Genomic DNA, 11,372 nt, shown 5'->3' with positions numbered 1-11,372 from the left:
TCAGAGCTAGCACCCCACCTCCGCCCCTCCCCAGCCCCCTCTTGTGGCTTAGTTCTTGTCGCGGAGCAATCCTCTTGGTAACCGCTAGAGGACACCAGCCCGCCTCCATCTGTTTCCAAGGCAACAGCCAGAGCGTCACCCTGTCCTCCTGGGAGGCCGGAAGTGATGGCCTGGGTAGTATGGTTTGGCAGAGACTCGCCTCCCGGCGGTCCCTGAAGGAAGCCGACTCCGACCCATTAAGACAGCCTGATCTGTCGACCTCTGCCAACTCTCGAGCATGACTCCAGTGAGTCCCCTGATGGGGTCCTCCATTCGACCTCTGCTGGGGACATGCGGGAACAAGGAACGGGGAACACTCATTTACACATCAAGAAGCTGTCCCATGATTTATATACCCTCAGAGTCTCAGACGTGTCTTCAGATGCCAGTACTGCAAAGTGAGGGATGATTTCTATCCAGTTCTGGGACGCTAACTTTTTACTTTGGGTACCAAAGCTAGTAAGAATGATCTTTAGTTTAAATCTCAGTAGGCAAAGTTAGTTTGTTAAAATCACTGTGGAAAGGGGTGTTTTGCTTCCAGGAATCAAGTAGTTGAACAGTGACTTATTCAATCCTAATTTGCATATGCGTGTTTTGATTTCTTGTGATACCTAGTAATCCCTGGCTACAAGCACTCAATAAACAGCACTGGTCTTACACACCAATTGGAAGCTCTGACCATGTGCATGGCTGGGACTTGTCAACTCTTCTAAGTAATGTCATCAGACTGGGCTGTCTTGTGGGGACTTAGATCGTTTCTCTGTGTGGATTCCCCAGAAACGACTCTTCCACCAACCACTCTACGGGGAAGAACTGGTGTTCTAACAGCTTCAGTAGTTCTCTTTCTAGTCCTGTTTTAGGACTCCTCTCCCAGGGGGCTGCTGGTTTTCAAGCCTTCTGGAGTTCTGCAGTATAGGCCTTAGGGGACCTCTGTCCATTTCCCCCAGTACCAAATCAGTATTTAGCTTTCTCTAAACCAGAGATAGATCCCACATCCACTTCTGGTTTCAGAATGCCATTGCTGTTGACCTCTTCCACCATCCTTATACTTGTGGGTTTATGTTTTTAAACACTCTCATCTCGGTACCTTCAGTGGGTTTCTGAACCAAGTGAAATGTATGTGTTCAATTCATCATCTTGACCCAGAGAGCTCAAGGACACTTTTACACTCAGCCTGTTCAGGATAAAGAGCAGAAGGATTAGCCTGACAGGCCAAGGTCCAACATGACCACAGATGTTTGGGGGAGATAAATGTAAAGGCCAAGACAAGGGGGAAAGCAGGTAATCATGGTTGCTGCTCCTTAAGGACCTGGGTGGAGGGCACTGACCAGACCTCAGTACTAGGAGGGGTGGATTTGAGGAGGGTGGAGGAAGTGAGGGATACCAGGGGCCAAACACACAGGTGAAAAGAATGGTTAAGTGGGGAGGAGACCGGTGAGGAAATGGGATAGGGCATCAGGCCCAGCTCAAGGGGTCAGAACTCCAGGAGCTTCAGTCCAAGATGCAGAAAAGGTTGGATAACACTTGCTGAGTACCCACTAGATGTTTGACAGATGCCCTTGCTCCTGAATACCATGGGCTCCTGAGAAGAGCTATCAGAGTGGGGGTTGTCTGCATTGCACATCTGGGCAAACCGAGGCTGTGACCTAGGGACCCTCATGGAAGCCACTCTGGGGGAAAGTAAGATGGGGGTGACGCAAAAGTGTGTACCAAAGCAGAGGAGAAAGAATGAGTCCAGGAGGGGTGGACAGTGGCTCAGGGGCCTGTAGGATACCACGAGGCCTGGCACAGAGGACCTGGACCCAAGGATCTTTGGGAGTGGGTCCAGCAGGACTCCTCTCCTTGCAAGAAGTGAGATTCCAAAAGCAAATGACAGGTCTGGCCCTGATGGCAGGGTGTGAGAATGGGAGGGTGAAAGGTCTGTGTTCATTGTACATGGCAGATGGCTACCAATCTTGGAGGTGGAGGGACTAGAGACCACCAGGCTGGAGTCAATCTTTCTGGCCACCACTGGTGAACCCTGCCTCAGATTCCCCAACCAGATTCACAAAGACTCATATCAGATAGAATTCCTGCTTGGGGCAGCCCCATGCTATCTACCCTCCTGGCTGGTGCACACCCATTCTGCCTGCCAAGGGGCACAGGTATTCCAGCCCCTCAGTGGATCTCAGACAGGCTACATATGTAGCCTTTGGCCTCTCAAACATGTGGAACAAAGCCAACCCTACAGCTCAATGACAACACACAGAAGGCATGACTACAATGTCCTAGGATGAAACAGGCATCAGACTGTTACACCTCACGTTTGACAAATAAATTTTTATCAGGAAGCCTCTCTACACTGTGTTGTTAAAGCTGTCTGAACCATGACCTGGAGGCTGGGAGAAGAGACTGAGGTTGTGGATTTCCACAGTGCTGTGCAGGGATTTACACAATGTACATCCACTCCAACTTATAATTTTTGGTCTTTTCTTTTTTGTTCCCAAGAAAAGAGACCACTAACATCCCTAGGGGTGAGGCCTGAGGTCAAGACAGGGCCTGCTCTGCTGAGGGCCACAGGGAGAAACCTGGGCGTCAGTCCACCACGTGTCCCAGCCACGTGGAGGTGTCCCATGATGGGAGGGCATCACACACACGTGGCCTTAGGTAACAGCAAATCCTCTTTCCAACTGAGGGAAGAGAACAGGTGGGCACCTGCCCACTGACCCTGCAGAAACAATAGTCCCATCTGGTCTCCTCCAACCTGTTATCGTGGTCACCTCTCACCAGGGCAGTGGGGATATAAACACCCCTGTAATGGTGACTTTGGTAACAACAGGGCATGGCCAGGGCTGAGGCTTGGGTGAAACCTGAATGAACACATTGATGTTTGTCTCCCTCCTCCCACCCCAGGGACCTCCGCCTCTACTTCCTCCACGTCCTGTGGGACTGCCATGTGCAGGAAGTCAGGCCTGGCATCGCCCAGCCTTCACACTGGCAGACTAGAGCACGAGTGTCAGAGCATGGGGGCAGAGAGATGAGCTGGGCCTGTGACCTGGATTTAAGTCCTGGGCTCTGCTCTGTGCAGCAGCACACTCCCACTCTCTGCCTCAGTTTCCTCAACTGAGAAGTGGGGCTACCAGCCATAGTAGCCATCTCACAGGGCTGGCAGTTGGCACATGTTGGCCCTTATCGAGATCCTGCTTGTCACGGTGCTGCAAACACCCTCTGTAGCCTGAATCTCTTTCCCTCTCTCCCTTTCTTTTCCCCAGAGGTGGAAACTGAGGCTCAGAGCCCAAGGCCAACACCAGACCCCAACCTGACTTCCTATCCACTGGGCCTGCTCCCAGAAGCCTCTGATGAACGGAGGTCTTGAGAGAATATCCTGAGGGCCAGCCTGTTGGCCAGTATGTGCGCGGGCGTCAGAAATTTCTAGGACTGCCTCCCCAACATTCCAGCATTCCCCTCCTCACCTGAGTGCTCACAGTCATAACAGGCATGAAGCGGCACTCTGATTGCCCAGTCTCTGCCCACCAAAGTCCCAGCCTCGACGTCCATGCCCCTGATCTTTCTGTAGTCAGATCTCTTAGAGTTGGAGTGAGCTGGTGCTGAAATGGCAAATATCGTCACCATGTGCAGACGGCACCACAGGGCACGCACAGGGCTTCTCCAGAATGTGCAGGGCACAAGGGCATTTTCCCACAGCCTGGGGGAGGCTGCAGCTGTGAGCTCAGGCGTCAGCAGGCTTCGAAACTGCCGGTGGGCCTGAGGTGGGAGTGGGCCCAGCTACTCTGCCCAGCGTGCCCTCTGACGGTGCTCCTGAAGAAGGCCTGGCCTGGGGGCACAGGCCCGCCCCACGCCGAGGTCGCCGCACGGGCTTCTCTCCCGTGTGAATCCTCTGGTGGTGGAACAGGGCCGGGCGCTCGCGGAAGGCACGGCCACAGTGTGCGCACACAAAGGGCTTCTCACCCGTGTGGATGCGTCGGTGGCTGAGCAACACTGCGCCCTTGGCGAAAGCCTTGCCACAGTCCCCGCAGCGGAAGGGCCGCTCCCCAGTGTGCAGCAGCTGGTGCTGCGTGAGGTTAGAGCTGTGGCTGAAGGCGCGGCCACACTGTGTGCAGGCGAAGGGCTTCTCACCCGTGTGCACGCGCTGGTGCTTGAAGAGGGAGGAACCCTGGCTGAAGGCGGCACCACAAAGGGCACAGGTGTAAGGCTTCTCACCCGTGTGCGTGCGCTCGTGCTGGATCAGGTGCGAGTTGCGGCAGAAACGGCGGCCACACTGAGCACATGCGTAGGGCCGCCCGCCCGCGTGGATCTTGCGGTGCTGGCTGAGGTTGGAGCCGTGGCTGAAGGCCTTGCCGCACTCGCTGCAGCGGAAGGACTTCTCAGCGGTGTGTATGCGCTGGTGCCGCACCAGCGAGGAGCTATGCCTGAAGGCCTTGCCACAGGCCGGGCACGCATAGGGTGTCTCACCGCTGTGGATGCGCTGGTGCTGCGTCAGGTGTGATGTCTGGCTGAAGGCCTTGCCACACTGAGAGCATTCGTACGGCCGCTCTCCAGTGTGGGTGCGCAGGTGCTTGAGCAGGTCGGAGCTCTTCAGAAACACTTTAGTGCACGCCCTGCATTCGAAGGGCTTCTCCCCGGAGAGGAAGCTGGGGCCTGTGTGGAGGGCCTTGCCCAGCTGATCCCAGGTAGGGGGTTCTTGGCTAGCAGGGAGTCCATGAGGCTTGAGGCTAGTTCCACCCTTTTCTCTTTCCCCAGAGGTGAGACTAGCCTCAAATTCTGGAATTTTGGGGCAGCCTCTTCCAGAGCCATCCTGCCCAAATGGCTTCTGGCCCCCATATGGCCTCGGCTGCTTGTCTGGCATGGGGCGGTTCATGAGGGCTTTCTCCCTAGGCGGGCTATCCTCAGGAGTCCTCAGTGGAGAGGTTAACCGCAGACTGACATTGGCTTCCCCGCTGCCAGGACCCAGTAGGAGCCTTTCCCAATATATTACCGACACGCCTGTGGACTTTTTCTCCTGAGAGAGGGAGGTGCCCTGCCAACCCACTGAGCTTTTCCCACGTTCGCAGGTGCCTGTGAAGGTAGGTGCTGGAAGGGAGCCATTCTGGAAGGTCACTGGCAAAGCTGCTTCAGGAACAACCTTGTCATATGCCAGATGACAGGGACCTGAAGGCATAGAAATGGTATATCCTGGGTCATCCTGGCCAAGAGGGGGTGATCAGGATGGGCCTAGTAGGTAGGCCTTTGCTGGAGGCTACCGAATCCTATAGGCTTTACTCACAAACCCCATTTCCCCAATGCCTCTTCCCTAGCATGGTGAACTCTATGAGGGCAGGAGCAGGAGAGACCTGCTAGATAGAGGCTGTGCCCCAGTGCCTGGAATGGGGTACCCTGGGAGCTCCCCTTTGAATGGCAAGCCAAGGCCAGAGCCACCAGGAAAGGCTGATGGTAGAAAACAGGAGGGAGTCAGGCCGGAAGCAGGAGATGAAAGTGTCCAGGAAAGCAGGGAAACGGGGGACAGAAGCCTGGCCATTGGTTAGCCCCAAGCTCACACCCTCTGAGCCCCCACTCACCAGGGCTGGGCTTTCTCTGAGCATTCCTGGCTGGTGTCACAACTGTCCCACTGAGAACCCAGGGCTCCTCGCCACGCTCAAGCTGCAGGACCACCCGGGGTCGTGAGGCAGAGAGTCCTGTGAGAAAACACAAGCAAGTGAGGGGCCAGGCCCAGCTCAGGACAACCTACTGCCCAAGAGATGGCAGGGGTGAGGGGCTTTGTGGGACATAGATGGTGTCATCTGATGCCTCACTGCAGGGCAGGACTCACAGGAAAAGTTCAACGGTCCATGTGAGGAGAACCATGTTGGAAGCACCAGATGAAAGGGGCCGAGCCTAGACACAGGCACCACAGTGGCACAGGGACACTCAGCCAATTGGTTTGAGGCTACTCACAGGCCAACAGGAGAGAAGGGGTTAGTGCTGGCAACGACTGAGCTTCCCACGGAAAACCCAGGGCCTTACCCAGCGAGGACACAAGCGCGAAGTTCTCTAACATCACATGGCAGTACAAGGCCCGCTGGGCTGCGTCCAGGAGCTCCCACTCCTCCTGGGAGAAGTACACGGCCACATCCTCAAAGGCCATCAGGCCCTACAAGAGTGGGCAGGGGAAGGCAGACACAATCTAAGCTCTGGCTGTGGGACCCAGGACCCGCCTCCCTGTCCCAATGGCTACCCCAACTAGTGTCCCTCAGATGCTTACCTTCCCCCCCGCCCCACCCCAGGGCTCTGCAACTCTGCAGACGAAACTTCCCTCCCCTCCCCTCCACCCTACCTGTCTAGGGCATACAGGTCTTCTCAGACTCCCTACTAGCCACTCTATACAAGGCAGCCAGAGCAAGCCCATGGCCTTCAGATGGCTGCCACTCCAAAGGCAGGCCCAGGTGTCCACTCGTGCTCCAGTCCTTGCACAAGATGACCCTCTCCAGACGTGCCACGCCCTTACGTGTTCTTGTAATTAGCAATTGTACAAGTCCTAACTGTGGACCCACAAGACATGCCCATCCCCGTAAGGATGCCCGCCTCTGCTGACCTGCCTGACATTCCAAGGCTGCTCCTTCAGCCTGAAGGACCGGCTAATCCCCTCCAGTCACTATAGGACTGGCCCCAAGAGTCTGGTCGCCACACAGGAAGCCAGTTCCCCTCTCCCTCCATAGCCATGTGCTCCTCGCCCCCCATTTCCTTGGCCAAAACCCTCCCTTCAGCCACTTGCCAGACCTCCCCTGAGAGCCCCAGGGACCACCAGCCTCTTTGCATCTCCCCGGAGCACTACCCATCCCTGGCTGAATCTACGCTATTCCCTCCTCCTAAGTGTGATTCCCAGGCCCTGCCTTGGTTCCGAATACCAGGACTCTGTCCTTGGACACCTACAATTCCAGGTCCACATGATACCTCCACTCTGGGACATCACAGACTCCCTGATTTTACTCTGAAACCTGTTTTCCCTTCAAATTCCTGTTTCTGTCTACAGCAACTCCATTCTTCTGGGTGCTCGGGCTTAAACACTTGGGACTGTGCTCCACTCCGGGCACTCGCTCACACGCCGCACCTGAGACATCAGATCGTTCCAGAATCCAGCCACTTTCCCATCTCCACTGGCCCCCCGTGTGCAGCGGGTGCCGTCTTCGGCCACCTGGACTGTTGGTGCTGCCTGCTCCCTGCACACAGCCACCCGCTCTGCGTCATTTCTCCGCCAAGCAAACGGTGGGTTACTTTAAAGTCTCTAACTTAAAGCATATCCGGGCTCTGTTAGAATCATCCCATGGCCCCCGATGCAACTCAAGCCTGCCATTTCTCTCCCGTGCTCACGTCAGGAAGCTCAGCTCCGGAACCACCTAGGCTCAGTCTCCCCTCCCAGCTTTTGCACGTGCGGGACCCTCTGCTTGGAGCTTCCTTCTACACCTCACTCCCTTGGCTGCCAGAAGCGGGGATCGCACACGTGCACGCTCCACTGGCCTGAACGCCGGGGCCTAGGACGAACCGAGAGGGGAGACAAAACGTGCAGGTAAAGTCTCTCCCTGCGTCGAGGATCGGGTCCTTCGAGGAGGGATCCGGGCGGATGGGAGCCTTACGCTTCCTCTACTCACCTGGGCCCGGTCTGTCAGCGCCGCGGTCGCCATCAGAACCTGTACTTGGGGACTCGCAGAAAGAGACGGACAACACGGACTCGCCGGCTCCTGGTCTCAGCCTCCCGGGCCGTCTAAGGCAGGGTCGCTCAGGGCGCCGCCTCCCCCGCCGTCCCGGGGTCGGACAGCACGTGACTCGGGGCGCCGCCCCACAGCCCCGCGGAGCGGCCCAGGCTCCTCACGGGGAAGCCTGGGCTCGGGGCGCGACCGTCGCCCGCAATCAGGGCGTGCGCGGGACGGTCCACCGCTCGGGTCTTCCTCCCAGCCCTCGCCTCGGGTCTCCAAACCTTCTAAGAAACCGGCCTGGGGGCTCGCGGCGCTCCAGTTCACCAATACCGGTGTGGCCCAACGCCCGGTAGCAAAGTGACAGTCCGGGACGCCGGAAGTCCAGCCCCCGAAAGTCCTCATAGGCCCAGTGCACGCTGCGGACGCACGCGCGGCGGCTTCTGGGAAGCGCAGTTCCCGTCCCGCGTGGGCGGAGCCCTGCTTGATATCCGCGGCAACGTCTAGGCATCCCCGCGCGGCGCGCTGGGAAATGGAGTCCCGCAGGCGCTCCCCAGCTTCCGTGGATCCCGGGGAGTGAAGTGTGCGATCGCCCGGCTCGGCGTCCTGCGCTCGGGGTCCTGGGCTCTAGACACTCGCCCACGCGGCGGACTAGACTTAACGCGGGACGCGCAGAAGCGGAAATTGCTGAGGTCCCAGGAGGCGACCCCGGCACCGGGCTTTAAAGACAAAGCGTGAAGGGGGGGAAAAAAAAAGACAAAGCCTGATAGGGGCCCCTGGGTGGCACAGTTGGTTGAGCAGCCGACTTCGGCTCAAGTCATGATACCGGGGTTTGTGAGTTTGGTCCGTCGTCCGGCTCCTTGCTGACAGCTCAGACCCTGGAGTCGGCTTCAGATTCTGAATCTCCCTCTCTCTCTGCCCTCCCCTGCTCGTTCTCTCCCTCTCAAAATATATAAACATGTATATTCTCAAAAAATATATATCCCTCTCAAAAATAAACATTAAAAAAAATTTTAATGAATAAATAAATAAATAAAAGGACATAGCCTGATGAGAGGGGCGAGTTAGGAGGGACGGTGCTTTGGCACAGGGCCTGGCTCTACCTCTGGAGGCCTGTGCCCTGGATTGACCTCTCCGTGTTTCGTAAAGGGGTTAACATCAGGATTGCAAGCCCCTAGGCTAAATTTTTCTGGAGTCTGAATTGTTTTCTGACACTTTGCTAAGCCATCTGTTTTCCCTGCTAAACTGGACCGCACAAAATGTACTTTCCCAGACTTGCCTGTCTTTGGGTCGTCTAGGTGTGGCTGGCACATCAGGATATTGATGCCTTGGTCCTGTCTCCTGGGGACCAACCTGAGTTTCTGCCACACGTGAAAACAAAAGGAAGGGCAGTCTGAGTACACGCCCACGACTGCTGGAGAACGAGAGCTTTCCTCTTTGTTGCTCTAGTTGAGGGTTTGTTTTAGGTTTTGTTGTCAGGGTCCTTCATCTTCGCACATGAAATGGTACAATGACGTTACCCATCGTAGAGCTGTTATAAGGAAATACGGAATTAATCTGTAGAGTTCGTTCATTCTTGCCGCCTTCCTTCCTCCCTTCCTCCCTTCCTCCGTCCTTATATATGCATCTATGTCAGCAACACCTGTCCTTAGAATTAACACTATTTGTAAATCGTCGTAATGCAAGAGAGCACGGTCATATAGATTTAAATAGGACACATCTAGCAATATTAATGAGCCACATTATACAAGTGAGGTCACACAGTTCATATCTGATTACTCCCACGAATAGAAAGGCAGCAGCCGATGTAAAGGTGCAGCTAAACCAAAGGCCGATTCCTAACCACCAAAACCTGTTTATGTGCTTTCATTTCATACTTGTGTCTAAGTATTTAGGTGAGAATTGATGTAAATTCACATGAGATAAAGAAATGTGCTCTCCAGATAATCACAATGCAAGAGACCACAACAATTTTGGAATATTTGTGTGTAAATGTTGCTCACTTTGAAAGAATTTAAGAAAATGTAAGTATTAAATTTGTGATTTTATCCAAAGCTTAGAGGCATTAACATTTCAAGCACTCTTTGAATGTTTGGAGACATTTAATTTCTTATTTAAAAAGTATCCCTATGGGGGCACCTGGCCGACTCAGTCACTAGAGCTTGCAACTTTGGATCTCAGGGTTGTGAATTTGAGCCCCATGTTGGGTGTAGAGGTTACTGACAAATAAAATCTTGAAAAAATAAGATAAAATAATATAAAATCATCCCTGTAATGTGGAATTAGTTAGACTACAGGGATCTTGATGCCTAATATTGAGAGAAATGCTCATTGTTTGATAAATTCATAATTTAATGAATTGGAAATGAATAGCAGCAACAAATCTTCCTCTGTACACAAAATAGCTCCAATACATATACCTGGCTCCCATTCTACCCTGAACAAGATGGCACGGGAGATGGGGGGTTATGGGGGGTGTTGTCTGTGGCAGGTGCTTGGACCCTAACCACTTGGTTGGACATCTGTGAGCTCCTGTTCCCCTATCAGTAAAAGCAAAACAGATAGTAGCAAACACTCGCCTTGGGCTGAATTGTGTAGAGCCTGATTCTTTCCTTGGCTGGGTTGAGCCTACTGATGAGCTCATTGAAGGCACTCTTTGTTTCTATTACAGTGTTTTTTATCTCTAGCCCTAACTTTTGATCTTTTCTTAAGAGTTTCCATCTCTTTGCTCACAGTATCCGTCTATTCCTGTATTTTGTCAATTTTTTCATCTAGAGCCCTTAACATCTTAATCATTGCTATTTTACGCCCGTCTGATAATTCCAACATCTGTTCACATCTGAGTGTCATTCTGATGACTGCTTTGTGTGTCTTCGGGCTGCCTTTTTTCTTGCCTTTTGACCTGCCTTGTCATTTGTTGTTGAACACCAGACACATGTTTGTTAAGAGGAACTAAGGCGACAGGAGGTTTGTATGAGGATTTATGGTAATATGGATAGGAGGAGGGCTGTGTTTAATGTTTGCTGTAGCAGGGGGTGCTGGAGGCTTCAGATTCCTCTAGTGCCCTAGTTGTTGTCTCTTCTCTAGACTTTGTGCTCTGGTAAGTATTCTTTGGAGAGAGTCTGTGTCTTGCATCTGTTTTAGTTATAGTGCACTGTTGTTACACTGGAACTCCACTGATGTGGTGTATGGGTGACAGGGGAGAGGAGCATACTAAATCTTCCAATGAATACTCGGTCTTTAGTGGGACTGGGCCTCAGGAGTATATCTCCACTCCTATAGTTTTCTTCCCTTCTTTCTTTCTTCTTTTCTTTCTTTCTTTCTTTCTTTCCTTCCTTCCTTCCTTCCTTCCTTCCTTCCTTCCTTCCTTCCTTCCTTCCTTCTTCCTCTTTCTTTCTTTCTTTCTTTCTTTCTTTCTTTCTTTCTTTCTTTCTTTCTTTCTTTCTTTCTTTCTTTCTTTCTTTCTTTCTTTCTTTTGTTTTCTTTTCTTTCTTTCTCTTGACCTCAACTGCCTTCCCTGGCTACAGCATATTCAATATATTTCCTTGTAGCCCTGGCCCCTGTTAACTATGACCTCTCTCACTTAGGTGAGAGAAGACTAGTGGGACCTGGAATGGGAGCACTGTCCTTACCCCAAATGGAAATTGCTCTCGCAGTCTTTACTCCTGT

General features: G+C 53.3%; 1 protein-coding gene across 6 annotated transcripts in view; it reads right to left on the bottom strand.

Annotated features, from left to right (window-relative positions):
• Window positions 1-2,342: 2,342 nt before the first annotated feature.
• Window positions 2,343-11,372, bottom strand: part of LOC112850704 (uncharacterized) — a 39,029-nt gene continuing 29,999 nt past the window's right edge. For 3 of the 6 annotated variants that reach the window (XM_086688476.1, XM_086688477.1, XM_086688475.1), the window contains exons 3-6: window positions 7,662-9,234; window positions 6,040-6,166; window positions 5,595-5,711; window positions 2,343-5,187 (exon numbers count right to left, since the gene is read on the bottom strand). In XM_086688476.1, the coding sequence (XP_086544602.1) occupies window positions 3,749-5,187; window positions 5,595-5,711; window positions 6,040-6,166; window positions 7,662-7,694 (1,716 nt within the window). In that variant the 5' untranslated portion in view covers window positions 7,695-9,234 and the 3' untranslated portion in view covers window positions 2,343-3,748. Of the gene's footprint in view, window positions 5,188-5,594; window positions 5,712-6,039; window positions 6,167-7,123; window positions 7,192-7,383; window positions 7,545-7,661; window positions 9,235-11,372 lie in introns of those variants that run through there. The other 3 variants (XM_086688479.1, XM_025914230.2, XM_086688478.1) reach the window with 3 other exon arrangements.

This window comes from Puma concolor, chromosome E2 (assembly GCF_028749965.1).
Source record: "Puma concolor isolate L17-30 chromosome E2, mPumCon1.1.hap2, whole genome shotgun sequence".
Classification (NCBI taxonomy): domain Eukaryota; kingdom Metazoa; phylum Chordata; class Mammalia; order Carnivora; family Felidae; genus Puma; species Puma concolor.
Note: the sequence above shows the minus strand (reverse complement) of the source record. Positions and strands in the feature narration are given on the sequence as shown.